Below are 23,909 nucleotides of genomic sequence, written 5' to 3'. Positions count from 1 at the left end.
TAACTGGCTCTGTGATTTTGGTTCTGATTTCAAGTGGAGAAGGTTATCAGATAACTATGATTAAGAACTTTGCACACAAAAAAAAGAACTATGATTAAGAACTTTCAGATTGGTCAAAGCTGAATTGTTGACCATTCAGAAGGATCATACTTTTCAGGTATAGTAATCTCCACATAGACCTGATATCTTTCAACGTCACCGAGCATGAATAAGCTTATACATTTGTTAGAAGGAGTTTTATAAGTTTTGTACTTAATTATAGGTTTAGTAGCAGAAGATGCAGATATCTGAATCAAAGTCCCATTTCTTTGACTTACCAGAATTCTAACTAGCTAATAAGGTGATAAAGCTGCTTGTTCTCAGAACATGAAAAGAAGGGAGTTAAATCACAAAGCCAATCACGATGAGAAAACTGAAGCAAAGCTCAGAATTAGGCTGAAACTGAACACTCCAATTTGATGGTTCGATAGGAGTATGAAGCCTCTGATAACAAGAGTCAGGAATGAGCATGATGTTACAAGAAGATGATTGCAATAAGAATGAGATCTCCAGAGGTCAAAGCCAAGCATGATGAGGAACTGAGAAAAGCTCAGATTCAGGCTGCTCTGAGTTTGAAAGAATACTCAGGACTCAGGAATGAGCATTATGTTCAGTTGAAAGCATTCAAGGAAGATGACTGCAAGAAGAACAAGATCTCCAGAGCTCAAATAGTAAGCCTCTGCTAATAGGAAGTTTATCATGGAGCAGGTTTTAACTAGCAAATAAGCTGATAAAGCTGAATACTCACTAAAAATAAGGAGTTCAATCACAAAGCCAAGCACGATGAGGAACTAACAAAAAGTTAAGAATCATGCTGAAACCGAACACTCCAATTTGATCGTTCCATAGGAATATGAAGCCTCTGCTAAGAACACTCAGGAATGAGCATGATGTTTTCGTTGAAAGCATTCAAGAACTCTAGATCTCCAGAGCTCAAACAGTAAGGTTAATTCATTAGAAGATGCAAACGTTACAGGTTCAAAACTAATGACTGACTGACTTATTCAATTATCCGATTCTTGTACTGATAATCCCTACGAATTAGACTGACCACTGAGTATAATCTAGCACACAAAATCTCGACTCCTAGAATTATTTCCTTACTCTAATAACCACAATGTTGCATAAGCTGATGATTCCAAGGGAAGGATCAAGCAGATCCAAGGAAGAAGACGAGGAAGAAAGTGGAAAGCAACAGTACCAAAACGACGAGAAGAAGCAGTTCCATCAATCCGCAAAGCTTAATCCGATTCATCTTTTTCTTCTCCATGGTAAGCTTTCTCTTCAGATCCTCTATTTCTCTGCGCGTTTCTCCTTTCTCCTGCTTCTAAACCAAAACACCAGAGATGAGATTTCGTAATTACGGATCGATTGTAGCAAAATCGATTCCAATCGGAAGAAGAAGGGATCTAACTAACCTCGCCGGCGGTATCGATTGTGCGGGACGATGTCAGCGAATAGAGAAGCATCGTAGCTCTAGCACAGCGAATCGCAGCTCGATCTCGGGAAAATTCGTCTTTGCTTGTCATCTTCTTCCTTCGTCTGATCGTCTCTCTGACTATTAGTCTCTTTGCTTCATCGACACATTACAAGTTTCGAAAACGATCTGTTTGTGTAAGCTTCTTATATATTGATGTTTCATATCCTTGCTTAGGAAGTGTCTTTTATTAAAACTATATATGTTGCCAGTTAACCGAATTGGGCCGAGTGGTTTACTTGGACCGGACCCATGAAAAAGTAACAAGTCGGCGTTATAAGTGCACATCCCACATCGTTTAGTGGGAGAGATACTTCCTTGAAACTTGTCTATAAATTAAGGCCCCTGTTTCTTTCTCTTGATATATTAACTGGGCTTTTAAAGCCATGGCCCATTATGTGTATGAGGCCTTTGGAATTTAAATGAATTCCATCATAAGTCGGCCGATTCGGTCGCCCACTGAATGGGTTAGGCCCAAGTTTTGTTTTTTCATTGGTTTTTTCGAGTCTTTTTGTAAAAATTGTATTCCACGTTTTGTATTTCTTTTCAAATGTTTTTGTTTTTACACCTTTTTTTTTCTAATGTTTTGTTTTGGTTTTGATAAGTGTTAAAATTTTAAATTTTGTGTAAACTAATTAGATACAACATCCAAACCCCTAAGAGGTGTTCTAGGTTTAATATAGTTTACACATAATAAATTTTTTAACACTTGTTTTTTTTTAGTTTTTTTTTTAAGTGTTAAAATTTTAAATTTTGTGTAAACTAATTAGATACAACATCCAAACCCCTAAGAGGTGTTCTAGGTTTAATATAGTTTACACATAATTAAATTTTTTAACACTTGTTTTTTTTTAAAAAAATGTTTTTTTTTAGTTTTTTTTTTAAGTGTTAAAATTTTAAATTTTGTGTAAACTAATTAGATACAACATCCAAACCCCTAAGAGGTGTTCTAGGTTTAATATAGTTTACACATAATTAAATTTTTTAACACTTGTTTTTTTTTAAAAAAATGTTTTTTTTTAGTTTTTTTTTTAAGTGTTAAAATTTTAAATTTTGTGTAAACTAATTAGATACAACATCCAAACCCCTAAGAGGTGTTCTAGGTTTAATATAGTTTACACATAATTAAATTTTTTAACACTTGTCTTTTTTAAAAATGTTTTGTTTTTTTTTTCATTTTTGATAAGTGTTAAATTTTAAAATTTTGTGTAAACTAATTGGATACATCATCCAAACCCCTAAGAAGTGTTCTAGGTTCAATATAGTTTACACATAATTAAATTTTTAATTTTTAATACTTGTCTTTTTTTTAAAATGTTTTTTTTAAAATGTTTTTTTCATATCCTTGCTTAGGAATCTTTTATTATAACTACATATGTTGCCAGTAATGGACTGTGCACATCCCACATCGTTTAGTGGGAGAGATAGTTCTTTGAAACTTGTCCTATAAATTAGTGCACCTGCTTCTTTAATTTGATATCAATTGGATTTTGAGCTACGGCCCATTTTTTGATATGAGCCCTTTCGGATTTAAATGAATTCCAACATAAGTCGGCCCATTCGGCCGCCCATATAATGGGGTTAGGCCCTAGTTTTTTTTTCTCATTGGTTTTTTCGAGCCTTTTTGTAAAAATTGTTTTCCACGTTTTGTGTTTCTTTTCAAATGTTTTTGTTTTTAACACTTATATTTTTTTAAATGTTTTGTTTTTTTGATTAGTGTTAAATTTTTAAATTTGTGTAAACTAATTGGATACATCATCCAAACTCCTAAGAGGTGTTCTAGGTTCAATATAGTTTACACATAATTAAATTTTTAACACTTGTCTTTTTTAAAAATGTTTTGTTTTTTTTTTCATTTTTGATAAGTGTTAAATTTTAAAATTTTGTGTAAACTAATTGGATACATCATCCAAACCCCTAAGAAGTGTTCTAGGTTCAATATAGTTTACACATAATTAAATTTTTAATTTTTAATACTTGTCTTTTTTTTAAAATGTTTTTTTTCTTTTTTGATAAGTGTTAAATTTTAAAATTTTGTGTAAACTAATTGGATACAACGTCCAAACTCCTAAGAGGTGTTCTAGGTTAAATATAAGTTTACACATAATTAAATTTTTAACACTTGTTTTTTTTAAAAAAATGTTTTCTTTTTTTTTCTTTTTTGGTAAGTGTTAAATTTTTAAATTTTGTGTAACCTAATTGGATACATCATCCAAACCACTAAGAGGTGTTCTAGGTTCAATATAGTTTACACATAATTAAATTTTTACTACTTGTTCTTTTTTTTTAATGTTTTGCTTGTTTTCTTTTTTTTGATAAGTGTTAAATTTTATGTAAATTAATTGGATACAACATCCAAACTCCTAAGACGTGTTCTACGTTCAATATGATTTACACATAATTAAATTTTTAACATTTGTTTTTTTTTATTGTTTTGTTTGTTTTTATGATAAATAAAAAATTTTAATTTTATATAAAACTAATTGAACACAACATCTAAACACCTAAAAGATGTTATAGGTGGTTTACACATAATATCTCTGCTCCTTCGTGTTTTTTATTTATTTTCTGAGTTTCAAAAACTCTTTACACCAGATTTTTAATTTTTAATGGAAGGCGAGTTCAATTTGACAGGTGTCAATATATGATTAGTTGACTTTACCTGAAAATTAAAACATCCCACTTTTATTTCGAGACTTTCCCTCTTTCCATGAAAATAGACTGCATTAGTTTTTTTTTTTTGAACAAAAGATTGGATTAGTTTTGAATCAATAATTTGGCATTTAGTCTATGAAATTGTAAATGTTAACCATTGTCAAATAGATAGTTTGAAATTAACCTTTTTTTTACCGCTGGTTCTATTATCGATAGTGACTACACTCAGAACTCAAACTCTGGTATATCTTACCTTGAATAAAGCTATAGTCAGAATCCATAAATGTTTTAGTGCAATACTAGTTGATATAATTCCATGTACGTGTTATTCCCAAGTACAATTCAATGCAATTACTGATAGGTTGAGAGATCTAAAGCATGATCGTTCATAGAAGCAGGGAATATAAAAACTTTTGGTACTTGTAGTATATACATAACTTTGTCCACAGTCTCTGGCTCTTTTTTTCTTCCGTACAAATATCATAGATCAATCAAGTAACCTTGAGAGAGCCTAGCATAGGAGCCTAAGCAAATTTGATGGTTTAAACAGTTTTGTAGAGCTGTGATCATGTGGGTGCATGAACTTGCAGTTAGGACAAACAGGAGTTGATGTGCACAACATAACCAACATGTGGCATTTCATGCAAACCGTTGTTACCATCTCTTGTCCCTTGTGATCAACATCATCATCACCACCACCTTCAAACGCTAGCCAGGACGGAGATCGACTTATCCTCTTCTTACTTGGGTTCGTCAACTCTTTACCCTTTGATGTTACTGTTTCATTGTGGTTTGAGGAGTATTCATCTTTCTTGATCGTTGCGGTTCGTGAAGGTGAACCTGAAGGTGAAAGGTTCAGCTCGAGGTCTAGGCTCATCTTAGGTTGTCCAACAATCACTGGATCTTTGGTGTATGCCCTATGATCATCAGATGTTCTTGAATATCCCTGAAAATACAAGTATCCATGTTTTAGATGCATGTTTATGCACATATCATAACGCCTATATATTATAATATTGATACAAATACAAGATACAACTTCAATACATATATGAATATATACCTTAGTTTGCCAATCTGATGGTAGAGGGGTGTGGAGATGAAGTTCAAAATCAAAGGTAATTGATCTCATACTCTCTGAGTTTGGTCGTTCATTGAACAGAGTGCTCTGTGATTGATCTTCTTGTTTGATCTTCTTGAATGAATTGTGAAACTCTTCTCCATAGACTGTAAAATCCCTCTTTCTAGAGTAGAGGGTTCCTTCTTGTCGAGAAACCATTAGCCTTAGTCTTGGTTTCCACTGAGTGGTTTCTTAAGATTTAAAGAAAAATTTGAACTCTCTATTTGATATACTGTGAAGGAAATGAGCAGATAGACTTAAAGAGAGTCGTGAAGATCATCACTATATATATACATGTAGGAAAACCTCCAGGGGAGTTATTGTCTCTACCGGTTCATATGGAGTAATTGAATTAGAGACCATTATAATATTTAAAAATTGGTTGATAAATTATAGATAATTGAGACTATAGCATTTTAATTTGGATATTTTAAAATTTATGGAGGAATAAAATAATCAAAAAAGAGAGAGGGAAGTAATGTGAAACATGATGTGTGAGTTCCAAGTTGGGTGTGTTCAATAACTCCAAACAGTCTCATTTAAATGCTTAGATGTGAAGTTCTAACCAACTTCTCTTTCTGTTTTCGCTTTCCCCCTCTACCATCATCTTCATCATCACAATATCGTCATCAAGACCTATGATGCATGTAAATCTTTGTTACGATGCATGTAGGTTGTTCATATATACTCTTATAAATTGCCTTGTTTTGTTTTACATACAATTGGGGATATATCTCAGGCCGAAACTCAGACTAATCCCCAGAGTAAGTAGAGCACCGGATGTTCTTGCCACTTAAGACATCGGAATGGTTTTGGTGAAATCATATATATGGATGGATAGATGTATGTATGTATATGTGTATGTGTCATGATTGATGATGATAAAGATGGAGGAGGAAGTGAGAGAAGAAGAGTTGGGAAATAGAGAGGTGATCAATAAATGGAGAAAACAATAAAGAGAATTAAAGATGGGAGAAGGGAAGGTTGATGAATTGATGAATGCCAATGCAACTTTAATACATCACATTAACTCCTCCTACTCCCATTTTTGGTTATATAACACAAATATACACATTACTAACCAACCTCCTTCCACAAACTTTATTACTCCCTCCGTTTCGTTTTAGTTGTCGTTTAAAGTTTTTTCACACAAATTAAGAAAAATATTAAATTTTATGTTTTACCCTTTATTAATGTATTTTATAAAAAATTTCATTGGCCAAAACATTAAAACAGTAGGGATAAAACTGGAATTTTCACCAAACATTTGCATTGAAAACCTAAAATGACAACTATTATGAAACAAAATTTAGATCCTAAAACGACAACTAAACTGAAACGGAAGGAGTATAAACCTTTGGCTAAGATATTCGATACGAAAAGAAATTTCAAATAGTTAAAGCCTTTCAACGGCCTCCTATCTCATGTCATGTCATGAGACTAGAGCTTCGTATCCTCGTTTATATTTCCGACGACTCTTTTGGCTATTTTCCTCATAAATTCCCAACCTTTCATGTTATATTACTACTGCGCGCGTTTTGTGTAAAATGAAAAGTGGCCATTTATGGTTTACTTTGCCAATAGAAATATCTTTGTGATTCACTTGACGATTAACGACGATTGGGGAAAAGAAAAAATGATGATTGGGGAATATTGAATTTTGGTCTAGTGATTATTTCGATAAATTGTCTGTCTAGCTAGTGATGTTAAAGAACAACGACAATTACAAAGCCGTGACACTGAGAGAGAAGGATGTATCATGTATGAAATGTTTTTTTTTTTTCTTTTCTATTTTAGTCAGAAGTCACTGCTTCAGCTATGTCTCGTATGTCGTATTACTATTAGTTAAGGTGATCATGCATGTGTTAACTAATATGCATTTCAAATTAAGAACCAAAACGTATATATAAATCATATTTTTCGTTTAGGGGTTGGTAGTTTGATTGTGTTTAATTATGTCTTTTTCTCTCAATATAAACATAACACTTTAATATGTTTTTAGACATCATATATTCATATGATATTCTATTTTCAGTGCATTTAAAAAACAAAACTCCAATAAAACAACGAATTTCATTCTTGTTTTGCGTTTGTAATTACAAGAGAAATGTTTGATTTAAAAACTGCAGATATTGGAGTATCAGTACTGTACTACGTCCAAACACAAGTATTTGTGCTTGTATAAATCGGTCCTTAGCCTTTAAACTCATTCATAAATAGAACCTAATTGTCATGCAGACAAATGTAAAGTATTCTTAAAAAAAAAAAACTGAAAATAACATAAGTATATACTTCCTCCGTCCCACAAAGATGAATTTTTTAGAAAAAAAAATTTGTCCCATAAAGATAGAAGTTTTGGGGTGTTATTGGTTTATTAATTTGAAATCCATATAGGATTTGGAAATCTCTATTAATTATGAAATCAAGATATATGGATTTTGAAATAACATGTGTTTACCCATGGATTTGAATCCTTCTATTTTTCTCTTTCAATTCCATACAAATCCATTTAAAACATAATTTGGATTCTCAAATCCAAAAACAAATGACTAAATGAATAACATGGGATTTTAACTAGTATTTATAAATCATATAACCAATAACACATGATTTTAATTAGGATTTTAAAATCAATGATTGAATAACAAATGATTTTTGTTTGGTAAAAATCCATCAACCACTAATCCCCCTTTGTGTTTCCAATGTCAAATTTAAAACAGTTTACCTATTTTACCTTTATTAAACAGCAATAAATAATATACTCTTTAAAATATAGTATTAAAATGTTAAAAGGTTAAAATTGTCATTATACATTATTTCTTAAAAAATGTGAAATTTCTAAAAAAATTATCTTTGTGGAACGGAGGGAATATTAAAATAAAAATAAATAAAAACAAGCTTTTAAAACTCCTAACATCCGCTCCTCCATGCATGCATATATAATAATGAGAAATTGTTAAAAATACCCCTTTTTCAATACCCCTTTTCAAAAATGCCCCCTTTGAGAGTCCATTTTTAAGTTTGCCCTCTTTTAATTTTTAATGACCATTTTACCCTTATTTGAAACAAAATTAGGTCCACAAAATATAAAATATTTTTTGGCGGGAAAAGTGATCCCGCAATTTTCCCGCCAAAACACTTGTAAAAACCTTTAAAAAACCTTGTAAAATTTTCCCATAAAAATTTTCCCGCCAAAAAATTTTCCCGCCAAAAAAATTTTTTTGCGGGAAAAGTGATTCCGCAATTTTTTTTGCGAAATTTTTTTGGCGGGAAAATTTTTGGCGGGAAAAATTTACAAGGTATTTTAAAGGTTTTTTACAAGGTATTTACAAGTGTTTTGTAAGGTTTTATAATGTATTTTAAAAGGTTTTACAAGGTACTTTTAAGGTTTTATAAGGTATTTATAACTTGTAAAACCTTATAAAAAACTTGTAAAACCTTATAACTTGTAAAAACCTTATAAAAAAGCTTGTAAAATCTTATAATATCTTATAAATACCTTGTAAATACGTTGTAAAACCTTATAAATACCTTGTAAAAAACCTTTAAAACACCTTGTAAATTTTTGGCGGGAAAAATTTTCCCGCCAAAAATTTAACGCCAAAAAAATTGCGGAATTACTTTTCCCGCAAAAAAAATTTTTTGGCGGGAAAATTTTTTGGCGGGAAAAAATTTTACGGGAAAATTTTACAAGGTATTTTAAAGGTTTTACAAATTTTTACAAGTGTTTTGGCGGGAAAAATTGGGGGATCACTTTTCCCGCCAAAAAAATATTTTGTATTTTGTGGACCTAATTTTGTTATATTTCCTTATATATTTATAATATCTTTTATTAAAAGAAGGGTAATTTAGTCATTTTGTACATAAAAGGGGTATTTTTAAAAATGGACATCCAAAAGGGGCATTTTTGAAAAGGGGTATTGAAAAAGGGGCATTTTTGTGAGTCTCCCTATAATAAATTTAAAGATTCATGTCTCTTCTTTTTTTTTGTCAACTTCTCTCCAATTTATTTAAAGCTAGCTCAGCTTGTACTATATATACTTTTAATTTTCATAAATTGAAGAAATAAGAAAACATGTGTTTGAAAGCTACGGCGAATCATAAATAACATAAATTAAATTGAAGGTTAGATGGAGAATCATATTTCTGAGTCCCTCAGTGAATATAGTTATTTTTCTGAAATAAATTAGTTGTAATTTCCTGGTGGAAGAATTAAATATTTGGTACTTGTCTACCCGTTTCCATTGAATAATTATGAAACTGTTATAAATGCAAAATTCAATTATATGCGTTGCATATATCTACTTGTCAATAGAACTTAAATTTTATCACACATATGGGAAAAAGTATCTAGCGAATCATCTAAATTACAAATGTGTAAAGCCAAAATTTTTACAACATATTCCCTCCGTATTAGAAAGATTGAATTTCTAAGGTTTTATTCTTGTATCAAAAAGATTGATTTTCTGTAAACTTTTATCAATTAATATCAATAAATTGTGAATTTCAAGAATCATTAATTGAGAATTTCAAACTTTGATGAATTACTATGGGTTAATAGCTATGAAAAAAAGTTTGATCTCAATAAATAGTGCATTTATAACTAACTATTAAATGTTTTTCTTAATTGTTGTGAAAAGTCTATAACATCAATCTTTTAAATACGGAGGGAGTATCTTAGTTTTAGGAAATTTCCATATGTATAATATTTACTTTTTGTAACTAACTCCTAATGTTTTCGTTTGTGCGGATGGTTGATGGTTCCATCATCCATGCAATTCAATGTCACGGTATATTCACGTGCACAAGGATGAAAGCCAATGCTTCTGACTTCTGAGTTTTGACCCTTTGTGCTATTTTAAGTCGTCTCAACATTTTTAGTGTTAGGAATCGGCTTCTGTTATTAAAAAGTCAACAACATAAGCCGAGTTTGATTGAAGTTTATAAGAGTAAACAATTTTGTTGGAAACAAAATGCATGTGACGATGAACATTAAATAATAGGGTATATGTTCCTATTAATTACGGTCGATTTGCCCAAGAATTAGGTTTGAGAAGGTGTGTTGATCAAGTGAAATAAATGCATTACCCATAAATTATGTCAAATAAACTTTAAATGCAATAGAAATATGTTCAAGTTTTGAATTGTCTGCCGGAAAAACATAGATATCTATAAATATTTAATTCTATAGCTATTTTTGCTTATCCTTATCGTCGTTTTTTTTCTTCAAAAAATCAAAATCCTTATCATCTATTTATAACTTATTTGATCAAAACATAAAGGGTTCATAAATGACATATTATAAATAACATATATTTAAGTTCGTGTAATTTATATATAGTGCTACACCATTTTATTAGACTATAAAGTATAAACTATATGTGCCGTGATTTAAAAATAGGAATTGATAAATTTGGTACAAAGAATATACAATAACGTAAAATATATACAAACTTAACCAGATAAGTTATCTGTAGACTTAATTTTGCATTGTTTTAGTTCGAGGGAAATTAACAAATTAAGGAATTTAATTGGGTTTGTTTAACTTTTATTTTGAAAAAGGTGTATCAATATTACACACCTGATCGTACATCATTTAACGCTTTACTATAAAGTTTTGTTTAGATATTATTATTACGATGATAGACTGATAGTTTTGTGAATGATAGGGATTGGAGAGCTTTTTGTTCGTTGGGATCGGAGAGTTAAAAGATTGAAAATGGGCTAAAAGCCTAAAACCTATTTCAACGGCTTCTTTGAAAATAAAACCCTTAATAATACGTCTCCATCTTTACAAGTTGCTAATTAATGTAACCATAACATTAATTGGACAATTTTTCTATAATGCCTTGAAGAAAACATCCAACTGATTGCCAAAGGCTGAAAAGTGAAAACTAATGGGCTTGATTGATCAGATTAAAACAAAAACAAAGCCCATAAAAATCTTGGAGCAGTAAAATCTTTTGTCTCAGTAAGAAATAAGAAGACTTTTATTTGAAGACAAAACCGGGTTAGAAACCCGATTTTTTACAACAGAAAATACCATTCCCAAAACCGAAAATTAGCTGAGACGACAAAAAAAAACAACAACAAAAGAAACAACAGAACAATACAGAAGAAACAAACACTAAGCTCTTCGTCTCTGGAGCTATAGACCATTGTCCAGAGAAATTATTCATAAGAACATAAGAAAACACAGAATAATCTTTGGAAGGAGAAAAAGAAACACAACAACATCAAAATTACAGACTCAGCGAATCATCATTCATCATCATCCTTCACTTCTTCAGTAGATTCCTCGAAAAAATCCTCTTGCAATAAGGATTATTACGTAGAATCGAATGTGGCCTTATGACTTCCACAAGTGAAGCATGAATTGGACCCTGTTACAAATTTCATAAACCGATATATAAACCGAACCGGAAACCGGATTGGAGGGTAATTTATATAACTTGTAAGTAAAGTTAGTACCTTTGTGGCGGCAAGAGCGGCTTGGATGACAAAATTTGCGTAAGGGTCTTGAAGAAGCTGATCAAAGTGAGGAACAGAGATGAGCTCACGCACAATTTGTGGACGACTCTCGGGACAATGCATCAAACATCTTTCGACCATGTGGCTACTGAATTTCTGCATTGAAAGCTGAACGTAATGCCCTTTTAACTGAGCCAGCATCATCGCCACCGCAGAAGGAATCCTCAGTTCTATAACGAATTGGACTGCGTAGTTCCTGCAAAATTTTGATCATCCAAAAAAAGATTTTTTTTTAGAATATTCTTCCAAATAAAAGTTTGTTTTGTTCAAGCACTTTACCCAAAGGGGTCTTGAGCAAGGAGGAGGCTGTTTCTAGAGATTTCAGCTATCAGCTTCTCTCGTTGTTGTCTCATTGAGTAAGCAATGCATTTTTGAAGCACACAACATCCATGTCTATGTGTTGCGATTTCAGTGCAGAACTTTGTCGCCGCATCAAAGATAAACTGTTAAAAAAAACAGAACAAAATTTAGCTCAATATGATTTGATGATCAAGAGAGTTAAAGAGACTGAAAGGAAGGGACTTTATTTGTTTGACCTTGTTATCTTCAGTGCTTAGGCATTGCAAGCAACGTTGAATCACATGGTTGCCATTTAAATCTTTGATCAAATCAAGAAAACCGGGTCTCAATGCCGATTTCACCAGAGAAATCTGTTTTCCGGTTCTGATTGTTTCCACTAATCTTTGGACAACCCGAGTACTACAAAAAAAATATAATCAAAACATGTTTTTAAGCATATGATATCAAACAACCAATAGAAAAAAAACAGAATGATCTCTTAGAATGTAATTGTTTACCCGTATGCATTGAGAGATATCCGGATAAGTTGACCAGGCTCCGCGGTTGCCACGAGCACGATTTGCGTCCTCTGTTCTTCAGTACAAACATCTAAGAGTTTCTGCATCAGGTAATTCCCAAAAGGATCCATCATAAGCTCAACGACATGAGCAATAACTTCATTGAATATGATCATTGCGTCAGCGGAAGTTCCTTCATCGAAAATCCTCTGCAAGAATCGACATCCGTGTTGATCTTTAGCCATTAAGTATACATATCCTTGAATGTCACACATGTTAGGCAGACTCGGATGACATATCTCTGTAGTACTCCCATGATCAGACATCACTGCTCGAGTACTGCTTCTCTGATGATCCAAGCTTTTCCCATTCATGAAGAAACTATCATCAGCGCTAAATGGCTCAGACCATTTTGAAACCATAGGAGCTTGAGTTCCTTGGCAGAAAAATGGTAAGATGTCTGATGTTGTTGTTCTGTAACTTTGATGATTATACGAAATATCGGGTTGTTGTTGTGGCGGCGAGTAAGCTGAATACTCTCTCATTCCAACTCGATTTCCGAAAATCTCCTGACCATTGTTGTAAGGACTAGTGCCACCATTACTGCTTGAGTAGCTAGGCCATCCAATTTGTTGAGAATTGGCTATGAAATCTTGAACTTGAGGATTATTCCCAAACATGTTTCTCTTGTCGACATTTTTGCTTTGATCGAATCCAGACCACGAGTCACATGGCTGGTTAACACTAGACTCTTTTGTTGGACGAAAGAATCCACATGGAAAGCCTCCAGACACAAATCCACCATTGTTAGATTCATAGTGTTTAGGTGAAAAGTTGTAGAGTGGATCAAGAGTGAAGTCGGTGTGATCAGACTTAGGAATCGAACCGTGAGTCTCAGTTCGTGCGTAACGTACTTGATCTTCTTCAACATCCTCCTTGATATTCATACGGTAGAGATCTTCACACAAACCTAAATCATCATCACCATTAACATGACTCTTTTCATGATCCTTGTGAAACAATAAATCATTATTATGGTTATGAAAAGAGACTGGTGAAGTGTGATTTAGCTTAGGAATGATCCCGCTAAACGGAGGAGAAGCGAACGGAGAAGAACTATCTTCAGGAGAACAGAATCCATTAGAGAAAGAACTTGATAAAGAATAATCAGATGAAGAGTTGAAAGAGAATCTGTTGCTAATGGAGAAATCTCCGTGAAAGAGGTTTGGAGAATGTAACGGTGTTCGTAGTGGAGTCGAAGGAGACGAAGAGACCGAAGAAGCTTCACGAAACTCATCCATCTTCATTATGGTATAAATCTTTCTAACAACAACAACACTGACACATAAGAAACATATATCTCAAAACGTAATCAAAAGATCTTACATCAAAAATTATTTACAGAAGAAGAAGAAGAAGAAAACAAAAACGATAGTAAAGTTGGCTAGATTTTTTTTTTTTCTTTTTTCTTGTTTTTTTGTGTGTTTTACCTTATAAAGGAGAAAACGTATATAATCGTCGTTTACGCCATTAAAAGGACAGTGAAAAGCTTCAAATTATCACACAGTGGTTAATCTAGAGAGATAGAGGGTAGATTCTCTCGTTTATCTTAGGATATGATTTTCTTTTTTCTCTAACGGTTTTGGCTTTTAAGGAAATGATTAATGTTCAAAGAAATAATTAAGACGACGCATAATTCTGCTTGATTTTCTATAATCATTTTCTATTTTTTACAGATTTTGATGTAAGACTGAATCAACCTTATAAATTAAGACTAAATCCTCTTTACAAAATATCTTTTTTGAATGAGTAAACCTTTCTAAATTAGATTTTGTAATAAAATCTTTAATTAAGCAATTAACATTTCCACATAATACGTGATATGTATTCCTAAATAAAGAGTGTGGTAAAGATTATAATTACAAATTTAATGCATTCTAATTGTAAATTTCAATATTAAAAGTGATAGTATCTTTTTAGTAGTAGATGTATAAATCCTACAGAAATATTTCTAGTTTTATTTTATTTTTCTTGTGGTATAAAATCTTAAAGAGTGAAAATGTTTAGACTTGGATAATATTACAACATATTTTTTGCCCACCAAAAAAATATTACAACATATTTTTTTATTAATAACAAAAAAAAAGAAAATCAGAATTATATACAAAAGGCAATAGCTAAGTCACAGTGATTTGGTCTTCATAATCACAAATTGTGGAAGTTAACGAAGAGGTCCATCACATCTATTCTCTATTCTTTAGACCTAAAGCATCTTCCTTTTTTCATGGTGGCAAAATGCATCAAACTCTTCTCTAAATTTTTCCAACAAAATGAATTTAAGTTTTAACTTTTCATCATCGCAATATCAATAGTAAGACGTACTCATAACTTTTGTGTCATGCCAACTTAATTTTGTGATATAAAATTAGGCTCCTTTTGGCTAGAAACGATTACATATCAAATTACTTTGGTTCCCCAGTTTGGCAAGTCCCGGAAAATAAAAACAATAACTCCTCAGCCAAGTAACACCCTCTGTCCCGTAGTAATGCTATTACAGGACTAACATTAGAAAGCCCTAACGGCTGAAAAACACAACTGAAATAATAATATTAATAACAACCATAACTAAGAAAACTGCATAATACAAATCGCACTTTGAGCTGAAGTGTATGGGAAACCACAAGAACACACACCGATCAATAGCGGTTTAAAAAGAGTTAAGTTGTTACCGAAAAAAAGGGTTTTAAACAAGGGCGATGCTTGTCTCACCACCTGGTGGTTTACGGACACCGCCTAGATAGTCTCTTGCCTCTACTTTCCCATCTGCAAATATGTTGTTTCCTCCTATCTCCTTTAGCTTCGCTTGACTCAGATGCTTTTCAACAGAAGATGATGCCGCATCGCCCTTGAATATGTCGTTCCCTGAAAGTTCTGCAAATTTCTTGTCATAAATCTTCTTTGCTGTCTTCACAGATGACTCTTCTCCAGCAGACTGCAGAATAGTGTTTCTCGGATTAGACAATATACAGCAATGAGTGGTTAGAGATGTCAAGGAACACATTGGAAAGGTCTTACTTGAGATTCAGCTCCGAGGTTGAAATTGTCCTTAAGAGCCAATGCACGATTTGTTCCAGATCTAGGTTTGATCTCAGGCGGTGGTGCAAAGATGTTCTGTCCACTGATCTCTTTATACTTAGCATCAGAGAGCTGCTTCTTCAGCTTATTAGCTGAATCATTCTCCATAGTCCCACTGAGCTCTCGCTGTTTGGCGACTTCAGGTACAGTAGCTGGCTTTTTAGGAGATAGATCTTCCTCCTCACCAAATGATATCTGGCTTATACCACTAAGTGCTTGCTGAAAGGTAATCAAGAGTTTCAGTAATATGACTAAATAACATTACAAAACAATTCTCACTCTCTACATATGATGAATGTTACAAAAACTGGTACCTGATAAACCGGTAATGGCTCTGATGCATCATCTTCTTCGTTACGAGAAAAGATCCCACTGCCAGTTATCTCCTTCATTTTATGTTCTGAGCAAGGTTTCCTAATGACAGCATTATAAACATTTCCACAAGTTTTTTTACATCAGGATATATGACCAACTCCACATAAACACCATAAAGGTGTCAAATGCATCATCAAGAATCCTTAAAAACAAGGCACTTTTGAATTTTTTTCTCTATGATCTAATATTGGATGGCCTATTCTCCACTGAACAATGGCAAAAACAGAGTATTATCAATTCACCAAAAGGTTTCAACTTTCAGATATATGCCTATTGGTTTGAGGTAACCGAACATATTCAATGGACAAAATAGGAAACTAATTTTCAAAGAAATGAAATAGCGATCGAAGAAGTAAGTGTCACCTTCGATTCAAGCTCTCAACTTCTTCATCGGTCACTTGACCTCCAAACACCACTTTACTAATCCCATCCGATGGCTACAACACATTAAACCAAAAGCAAGATTGAAACAAAGATTACCAGTACATTGTTCAAATCAAAAGTGAAATTTCTTGATGTTGTACGTACCTGGTGGGAACGAACGGCGGAGCGAGAAGCGGATGAAGGAGAATCCGGCGGTGGAACCTCCGACCAAGTAAGTAGATCTGCGGTGGATGTGTGCGGCTTTCTCACCGGCGTACTTCTCTCCATAGTCTGTCTCTCTCTCACTAGCAGCAAGTAAACAAATCGAAGAGGATGAGAAAATTACAGAGACTACCCTCTCTTTTCAGCTTCTTCAATCCCCACTGGTCTAAGATTAATCGATTGTGTTAATTGACGCTTTTACCCTTTACTTTCTTCATTAATCTCACTTGATCTGGATGCTTCTTCTCTACGCTGCCACGTGTAATTAACAAGTGGTCATGATCATTAAATTCAAAATCATCCGTATTTTCTAATCAGAAAATTGTTGTGATTAGTATAATTTGTTTGGGTTTAACAGAAATATTCAAATACTTTTCTTAGCGTATGGGATTGGGATTAGTATTTTAGAATGTAAAAAAGAAGGAATTGTTTTAAGGAAAAAATAATTGAAGCGCATTAGATAGAATTATGGTCAATCATATTCTTCTCTTTTTTTTTTTCTGACACAAGACCATGTGAAGCCATCAAAACTAATAAAGACTTTTACCAACGTTTTTTTTATGTAGTGTGAGCACGTGATGCCCATCTTTTATTAGCATTTTATTTGTACCACACAATACAAAAGTGTAATTAATTCAAATAGCCTGAGATTTTATTGCCTTTGTAACTAAAAACTTAATTAGTATCCGCAATTTTTAATCCTGATTCTTCGTAACCAAAACTAAATTAGTAAAATTCAATTTTTACACGGATTCTTAAAAAATATGCATCCAAATAAAATGTGAAATATAAGATAAAAATTTCAGATAGAACAAAGGATAAAAAATTCACGTATAAATGTAATACACAGAAAATTTAATTCATTAGTTAATCTAGATTCTAGATCAAAAACATGTAATCTACTAAGCCCAAAACCTTAAGAGATCCAAACCAATTCTATTAAAACAAAACTGGGCTTTATTTGAGGATCCGATTTATCATTGAAGACCATAAAGGCTTGTCTTTACCAATAATAATTTAAAGTTTGTTTTCCACGCATTTTGTGTGATTTCTTTGCTCTTTATTAAAAAGCTTCGTGCTCTATCGACAGCCACGGAGGCCTGAAAATACCGATGACGGTTGTTTCCGGTCGATTCTCAACGGCGTTTCTCCCTACTTGTTTTTCCTTATCGCGGTTGCATTCCGTCAGCTACGCCGCTCAAAGATGTGTTGTTTTTGTTTCCAGATCAGCTCACGCCTCATCAGCCTCCGTCTCCGTCGAGACGAATTCGAATGTACGCGCCTGCCAGTTGTTTCTAGGAACAGATTCGACTTGTCCTGTTATCAAGCACTGAATCAGAATTAGACTTTTTTTTTTTTTTTTTTGTATGAATTTTATTGTAGTTTTATGTTCAGAGTGAGTGGTTTTTGTTTGATGATCTCCATTTTCACAGGATTCAGTTTGATTTTGTGCAGGTGGGCTCTGTTATCGAGAAGGAGAAGACTAGAGGAGAGAAGAAGGTTCTAGCTTGTCCCATCTGTTATAACTCCTTAGCATGGATTAGTCAACCTAATGGATTAATGTGAGTCTCACTGTTATAGTTGGATTCAGAGAATAAGTGAATGTTCAATTTTCTTGAGAGGCAAGTTATATAACGTTTTGTATTGTATTTTTTTGGGTACAGAGAATCTGCTACCTCTGGTACTCAATTACAATGCAATACCTGTAAAAGGAGTTACTCGGGTAATGAGACGCATCTTGATTTGGCTGTGGCTAGTGGAAGCAAGACATATAGTGAACCAATGCCTCTTTCCACTGAGTTATTCAGGTACATGATATGCTTTAGTAGGTTCCTTGTCAATGTTTCCACTGAGATTTTTTGGAATTCTTGTTTTTATAGGACTCCATTAGTCTCGTTCCTTTATGAGAGGGGTTGGCGTCAGAATTTCATATGGGGAGGTTTTCCAGGACCAGAGAAAGAGGTGAGACGAAACCACTCTCTCGTTCTTCAAAGGCCTCTTATTTATAAGGAAATGCCTCGAATAGCTTCTTGTTTGTCCCATATAGTATATTTCACATAACATAATGAAGCTTACATTGGTTAAAATATGTTCTTCATCTAGGCAATGCATGGGAAGATAGATATGAACACTGATAAAGTTGTATTCCACAGTTTGAAATGGCTAAAGACTACCTGAAGCCTGTTTTGGGAGGCAATATCATTGATGCTAGTTGTGGAAGTGGGATGTTCTCGAGGTTATTCGCTAGAAGTGAGTTGTTTTCTCTGGTTATTGCCCTTGATTACTCAGAGAATATGCTGCGACAGTGCTATGAACTCTTAAATCAAGAAGAAAACTTTCCCAACAGAGAGTTTGTACTTTCACCCTTTAGCTTGCATTATTGTCCTAAGATCTTGGGTTACCAGATGTGTTATTTTTACTCTGCTGTCCCATTTCCAGGAAACTTGTTCTAGTCCGAGCAGACATTGCTAGACTCCCTTTCCTTTCGGGTTCAGTTGACGCTGTCCATGCTGGTGCTGCTCTGCATTGCTGGCCTTCACCATCCTCAGCCGTAGAACTTTTCTCCTAATTCAACATTTTATGAAAACCACACATTCAACGATACATTATGTGTTAATGTTCCCTTGGATCTTCTAGGTTGCTGAGATAAGCCGTGTTCTTAGACCTGGAGGAGTATTTGTGGCCACCACATTTATCTATGACGGTCCATTCAGTTTTATCCCCTTTTTGAAGAATCTTCGTCAGGTTTGTGTATATGTTACTTCTAAGCCTTAAAAACTTTCAATTGATGTCTTGCATTTTCTTCTCTTTTGCCCCTGGTGTGGTCTGTGGCTGATCATGCATTCTGGTCATGCAAATGATAGGAATTAATGAGATATTCAGGTTCTCACATGTTCCTGAATGAACGTGAGCTTGAAGATCTCTGCAAAGCCTGTGGACTCGTTGGCTTCACTCGTGTTAGAAACGGGCCATTTATAATGCTATCCGCCACAAAACCCAGCTAAGCTCACCCTCTTGAAATTATATACTCCTCTGTAAAACTTTGTTATAAAGTTATAAACACTATAACAAACAACTCGAAAGTGCATACAGTGTACCTATTTTGTAAAGCTTTTTGCAAACTTTCCTATCATCTATGTTGTAAATTGGTTTTAACTTTTAACATGGTTTGCAAAAATGTCTTCTTGTGAAACCTCAATGTCTCTGTTGGAACTTCCCGGAAGCAGTTCACGCATCTCAGAATCTATAAAAGCTTCCATCCGAGCACGATCTCTGTCTAGAGGATAGGTACCGTAAAGAAAGGAGTAGATGAAGCAGCAAGCCGCCATTGGGATTCCTATAGATGTATAAAGAGCTTTTGCCAGAGATGCTGCATTCTCTCTATCTGTGGCTATCTCTGCTGATTTAGATGACCCTTCAGGAATTGGCTTATATCCATAAACATGTTGTGCTAGAATTCCAACTATAGGAGGAGCAAACGATGACAAGATCGACTCAAACGATTTGTCCAGTGCGTAGACGCTTGTTCTTGATTTCTCTGGAACAATCTCTGCAAAGATCGGGCTGCATTTGTTTCACCACGGTCAGCATCAACAGTGAAACGATAGAGTTACACATCATTAGGCATGGTAAAGAGAGAGACTTTACTTGTTGGTAGCAGGAGCATTCCAAGAAACAAAAAGCCCCAATAGGACTAAGATGAGACCATGCATTGCAGCTGTGGATGGATCATCTGGTAAGACCAACAAGAGAATTGCAGCGAGCGGGATGGCTGAGGCTGAACTGATCTGCGCGAGAATGATTCTTCCGGAATTAGGAAGACGAGTAGACAGAAAATCTCCCATTTTGCCTCCAAACAAGCCACCAAGAGAAGATGCAGCCACGAAAAGACCCATCAAGAATGCAGTTTTCCCGTGTGAGAACCCGATGAGTTCCAACCACATGGGTGCAAAAGAAAGAGCAGACCAAGGAAACGATCCTGTCACTCCCTGAGCTACAATGATCTGAAAAGACCGAATCTTTATGACAGTATCAGCTTCCCGGACCAAATCCTTCACCTCTGTACAAAAAGGTTTCCTCGAACCTCGTTGATTCGAAACATCAACACCATCCTTCACAAAATGTGGGTCATTGGCGAAAACTCTGACTAACACACCAACAATAACACTGATCACACCTACGATATGGAAAGCAACTCTCCAACCAGGTATGCCCATGAAGGTAAATGGAGCTATTAAAACAGAGCAAAGCCCGCCTAAAATCGAACCGATGTTTGCTGTTAATTGCAACCAACCAAAAGCAGTACCACGGTTAGCATCATCAGTTGAATCAGCAACAAGAGATTGAATAGCTGGAGCCACTAAGGCAAGACCAATTCCATTGAGAGCTCTAGACACAGCTACCTGCTCGATGATAAATGCCACAAGAGATTATGTATCTCACTAAACCCTAAACCATAAACCAAGAAAACCTTAATTGTGGAAAGAAAAGGACAAAACCTGGAAGAAAGTGGAAGAGAAAGCGACAAGGAAAGTAGCAGCGGACCAGAGAAATGCACCGAGAGCTATAACGTGAGCTCGGTTATGTCTAATGGCCATGTAAGCAGCTAAGGGATAGCAAGCGGCTTGAACCATGGATCGCAGCAACGTTAATGACCCGAGTCCGGTTGGATCGGTTTGGAGAGCTAAACCGACCTCTTTGTAAACACCTGGAAGCAGAGATTCATCGGCTCTTTCCATTATTCCGGCTAGATTCACCAGAATCAACGTCACCGTCTCCGCCTTCATCTTTCCCGATTAAAAACAACAAAAAAATATCTGATTTTTCTTCTTCTTTGAGTCTAATTCGTAACTGCAAAATAAATTTGGGATGTGAATCATCTATGTTGACGGTGGGGAGTGTCAGCCAATCACAGTACGTGGTCGCTGACGGTGGCGCGTGAGAATGGTCAAAGAAGGTGATGAAATTTCCCGTTGATCCCGAACTGGGCCCTATTAGTGTTTTCAACAGATTATGGGCTTAGGCCCATATTTTCATAAGTGTAAAAACCAATCTATTTTTCCTTTAAGCATAAGTAAATGTTTTGATTACAACTTTTAAGTTTCAAGTCTATAATTAATACTGGATTTATCACAAAAGTTAGCCGACTTTTAATAAATACGACTAAATGTTAACTGATAATGATCAAAAGACAAAAGTTATATGTTGTTATTCACGTAAGGACAATACCGTATGTTCCTTAATCCTCACTTAGTTTTTTCGTCTGGATCTACATTTCTCGAATGACGTGGGAAATAGCACTTTCTCGACCTACAGTGTCATAATAAGTTTGTAACCCTGAGTTGAATCTTTTCATACTTAGCTTGGAGGTTAATCATGGGCTTATGTGGACCCTAAATCGTTTAATTGAATTTTTTTTTCATAAGGACCAAACATATATGGGCCTATTCTACCACTCACTGCTGTTTGAACAAGTCTTATATTCCAAGTTCCAACGATTGAAATTTATGAATAAGCAACGGCCCTTGTTTAGTAAAGAGTTTTGGATTGGATATAAACCCCCTAAGTGACGAAATATCCAAAAATAGTAAGTCTTCTTCTTTTAATCTTTTTCCCTTCTAAGCCAAGTATCTATATGGTAATCGTAGTCCCAATGTGCCTTTGGATCATGTGCCTATACATTTTCCCCTCTAATCAAAAAACTTTTCCTTTAATTGCTATATTTGGATATTCCAAACTAATTTCAAATCAATTGGCAACAACTTCCACCATCAATAAAAAAACGAGTTGATCAACATGACGACAAAGCAACTTCTAACCTATGAATATTTAGACAATATTTTAGTTTTTCACTAACAATAAAACCTTTTTTCAGCGAAATAAAACCTTATAACCCGATACCATATAAGATTCTAATTTTTGAAAATGAATTATATATAGACATTCATATCTCGTTTTAAATTAGCTTCGCAATGCATGTACGAGTACAAAATAATATCCAATTAAAATTCTTTCGGAAATTTATAAGAAATGATCGCCTTTTCGCATATCTAATCTTTAACCCAAAGCCAACTTCGTTATTCTGTTCTTCGTTTTCATATATTATTTTCCCTTTACAAGGTCCACACGCCATATAGATCCAATCATATTATTTGCCATCTTTAACACTATTTGGCTATGATTTGGTAATTTAGTGTTCAATTCCATGCTATGAAGAAAAATCCATGTCTAATGGTTTTAATCGCTGAAATCAAACTAGTAAATAAACGACAGCCAACTTTTTTGCCTTAAATTCATCCCCATTAAATAATTGAATAGTTTTTCGCTGGCTGATTTTTTCTCCAAGTTTCAAACTTTTAATTAGTTATGCGTATTATACTTTTTAATTATCCGTCTACATTCATTTTATGAATTTATACAAGGAACAATATCATACAAAAAAAAAAAAAAGGGTATGATGACTTCAAGTATTTAATATACCGCAATCATCATTTTATCACGTATTTTCTCTTTTGTTTCCATCGTGGCTTTTTTAGAAACTGTGATAATTAATCGGAAAAGAGGTCCTAGATGTATTGCGTATATCAAATTTGTAATCATGTGGTTTGCATATAAAAGAATATATGCACTTTGAGTATAGGAGAGGTTTATCGATAGTGACTTTCCTTACTATACATATATATTTGGTTGAAGCACTTTATTAAATATATTCCTTTGTGTTTATATTTATCTGTTGATCTTATTTGATGCATACTCCAAACTATGAATCAGTCTGTAACAAATATATTGAGTGAAAATTTGCCATACATTTTTTTTTGGTGTGTCAAATAAATCACAATATATGATTACATATACTATGAATGTATTCTACCTTAATACTACTAAAACAATTGCTATACTGCCTTCAAAGGAAAAAAATAGACTTATAGCCTATACTAGAAAAATTGACCACCTTTTTACTTATTTCTGAAACTAGCAATCATTTATTATAATGGGAATGGGTTACGTTATGTTTTTAATTTGTAACCGAATTTTATTTTTTTGGAAAAAGCTTTATTTGTTAGACTAGTTGTTTATGGTCCATATACAGCCACATTATGATGAATAGTACGTATGTTGGAAGTATGTTTGCGTTCTCAGAGGAAAGAAATCTTGTAACAAGAACATTACATGTATACAATGACTATTTAGATTA

At 33.9% G+C, this 23,909-nt stretch overlaps 6 protein-coding genes across 9 annotated transcripts; 1 reads left to right on the top strand and 5 right to left on the bottom strand.

Annotated features, from left to right (window-relative positions):
* Positions 1-200: 200 nt before the first annotated feature.
* LOC9323791 lies at positions 201-2,007 on the bottom strand. 2 transcript variants are annotated; one of them, XM_021035662.1, is made up of 3 exons: positions 1,458-2,007; positions 1,241-1,366; positions 201-676 (listed from the first exon to the last, which is right to left on the bottom strand). In XM_021035662.1, the coding sequence occupies exons 1-3, from the start codon at positions 1,566-1,568 to the stop codon at positions 650-652; spliced, it is 264 nt and encodes an 87-aa protein (XP_020891321.1). In that variant the 5' UTR covers positions 1,569-2,007; the 3' UTR covers positions 201-649. The 2 variants fall into 2 exon arrangements, with proteins under 2 accessions (XP_020891321.1, XP_002887727.1); XM_002887681.2 differs by lacking the exon at positions 201-676 and having other exon boundaries at positions 938-1,366; positions 1,458-2,000.
* A 2,467-nt stretch (positions 2,008-4,474) lies between these two features.
* LOC9323790 lies at positions 4,475-5,725 on the bottom strand. The gene is made up of 2 exons (XM_002887680.2): positions 5,235-5,725; positions 4,475-5,117 (listed from the first exon to the last, which is right to left on the bottom strand). The coding sequence occupies exons 1-2, from the start codon at positions 5,448-5,450 to the stop codon at positions 4,683-4,685; spliced, it is 651 nt and encodes a 216-aa protein (XP_002887726.1). The 5' UTR covers positions 5,451-5,725; the 3' UTR covers positions 4,475-4,682.
* A 5,454-nt stretch (positions 5,726-11,179) lies between these two features.
* LOC9323789 (putative pumilio homolog 7, chloroplastic) lies at positions 11,180-14,357 on the bottom strand. 3 transcript variants are annotated; one of them, XM_021034122.1, is made up of 6 exons: positions 14,110-14,357; positions 12,620-13,957; positions 12,359-12,521; positions 12,102-12,265; positions 11,763-12,018; positions 11,180-11,674 (listed from the first exon to the last, which is right to left on the bottom strand). In XM_021034122.1, exons 2-6 carry the CDS (start codon positions 13,924-13,926, stop codon positions 11,570-11,572), a joined length of 1,995 nt encoding a protein of 664 aa, XP_020889781.1. In that variant the 5' UTR covers positions 13,927-13,957; positions 14,110-14,357; the 3' UTR covers positions 11,180-11,569. The 3 variants fall into 3 exon arrangements, with proteins under 3 accessions (XP_020889781.1, XP_020889783.1, XP_020889782.1); XM_021034124.1 differs by having other exon boundaries at positions 12,620-13,942; XM_021034123.1 differs by lacking the exon at positions 14,110-14,357 and having other exon boundaries at positions 12,620-14,080.
* A 703-nt stretch (positions 14,358-15,060) lies between these two features.
* LOC9325240 lies at positions 15,061-16,860 on the bottom strand. Its single transcript, XM_021034698.1, has 5 exons — positions 16,658-16,860; positions 16,493-16,566; positions 16,069-16,168; positions 15,695-15,973; positions 15,061-15,611 (listed from the first exon to the last, which is right to left on the bottom strand). Exons 1-5 carry the CDS (start codon positions 16,778-16,780, stop codon positions 15,363-15,365), a joined length of 825 nt encoding a protein of 274 aa, XP_020890357.1. The 5' UTR covers positions 16,781-16,860; the 3' UTR covers positions 15,061-15,362.
* An 869-nt stretch (positions 16,861-17,729) lies between these two features.
* LOC9323788 (uncharacterized methyltransferase At1g78140, chloroplastic) lies at positions 17,730-19,877 on the top strand. Its single transcript, XM_021034697.1, has 8 exons — positions 17,730-17,988; positions 18,170-18,276; positions 18,379-18,522; positions 18,595-18,676; positions 18,868-19,064; positions 19,154-19,265; positions 19,352-19,459; positions 19,579-19,877. Exons 1-8 carry the CDS (start codon positions 17,827-17,829, stop codon positions 19,717-19,719), a joined length of 1,053 nt encoding a protein of 350 aa, XP_020890356.1. The 5' UTR covers positions 17,730-17,826; the 3' UTR covers positions 19,720-19,877.
* Positions 19,741-21,833, bottom strand: LOC9325239. The gene is made up of 3 exons (XM_002887677.2): positions 21,214-21,833; positions 20,363-21,117; positions 19,741-20,278 (listed from the first exon to the last, which is right to left on the bottom strand). The coding sequence occupies exons 1-3, from the start codon at positions 21,499-21,501 to the stop codon at positions 19,867-19,869; spliced, it is 1,455 nt and encodes a 484-aa protein (XP_002887723.1). The 5' UTR covers positions 21,502-21,833; the 3' UTR covers positions 19,741-19,866.
* Between the last annotated feature and the right edge of the window lie 2,076 nt (positions 21,834-23,909).

Source organism: Arabidopsis lyrata (assembly GCF_000004255.2).
Source record: "Arabidopsis lyrata subsp. lyrata unplaced genomic scaffold ARALYscaffold_2, whole genome shotgun sequence".
In the NCBI taxonomy this organism is placed as follows: domain Eukaryota; kingdom Viridiplantae; phylum Streptophyta; class Magnoliopsida; order Brassicales; family Brassicaceae; genus Arabidopsis; species Arabidopsis lyrata.
The sequence above is the reverse complement of the archived record's forward strand: the minus strand, read 5'-3'. Positions and strand labels throughout refer to the sequence as shown.

Coding starts and splice junctions, on each gene's coding strand:
- LOC9323791 (XM_002887681.2), bottom strand. CDS start 1,568: ATGACAAGCAAAGACGAATTTTCCCGAGATCGAGCTGCGATTCGCTGT. Junction 1,367..1,457: donor CAATCGATACCGCCGGCGAG/GTTAGTTAGATC, acceptor GTTTTGGTTTAG/AAGCAGGAGAAAGGAGAAAC.
- LOC9323790 (XM_002887680.2), bottom strand. CDS start 5,450: ATGGTTTCTCGACAAGAAGGAACCCTCTACTCTAGAAAGAGGGATTTT. Junction 5,118..5,234: donor CATCAGATTGGCAAACTAAG/GTATATATTCAT, acceptor TTGTATTTTCAG/GGATATTCAAGAACATCTGA.
- LOC9323789 (XM_021034122.1), bottom strand. CDS start 13,926: ATGAAGATGGATGAGTTTCGTGAAGCTTCTTCGGTCTCTTCGTCTCCT. Junction 12,266..12,358: donor TAAGCACTGAAGATAACAAG/GTCAAACAAATA, acceptor TTTTTTTAACAG/TTTATCTTTGATGCGGCGAC. Junction 11,675..11,762: donor CCGCTCTTGCCGCCACAAAG/GTACTAACTTTA, acceptor AATTTGTAACAG/GGTCCAATTCATGCTTCACT.
- LOC9325240 (XM_021034698.1), bottom strand. CDS start 16,780: ATGGAGAGAAGTACGCCGGTGAGAAAGCCGCACACATCCACCGCAGAT. Junction 16,567..16,657: donor CCGCCGTTCGTTCCCACCAG/GTACGTACAACA, acceptor AATGTGTTGTAG/CCATCGGATGGGATTAGTAA. Junction 16,169..16,492: donor GTTGAGAGCTTGAATCGAAG/GTGACACTTACT, acceptor TGCTGTCATTAG/GAAACCTTGCTCAGAACATA.
- LOC9323788 (XM_021034697.1), top strand. CDS start 17,827: ATGACGGTTGTTTCCGGTCGATTCTCAACGGCGTTTCTCCCTACTTGT. Junction 19,065..19,153: donor GAAAACTTTCCCAACAGAGA/GTTTGTACTTTC, acceptor TCCCATTTCCAG/GAAACTTGTTCTAGTCCGAG. Junction 19,460..19,578: donor TTTTGAAGAATCTTCGTCAG/GTTTGTGTATAT, acceptor TGCAAATGATAG/GAATTAATGAGATATTCAGG.
- LOC9325239 (XM_002887677.2), bottom strand. CDS start 21,501: ATGAAGGCGGAGACGGTGACGTTGATTCTGGTGAATCTAGCCGGAATA. Junction 21,118..21,213: donor TCTCTTCCACTTTCTTCCAG/GTTTTGTCCTTT, acceptor ATCATCGAGCAG/GTAGCTGTGTCTAGAGCTCT. Junction 20,279..20,362: donor AATGCTCCTGCTACCAACAA/GTAAAGTCTCTC, acceptor AAACAAATGCAG/CCCGATCTTTGCAGAGATTG.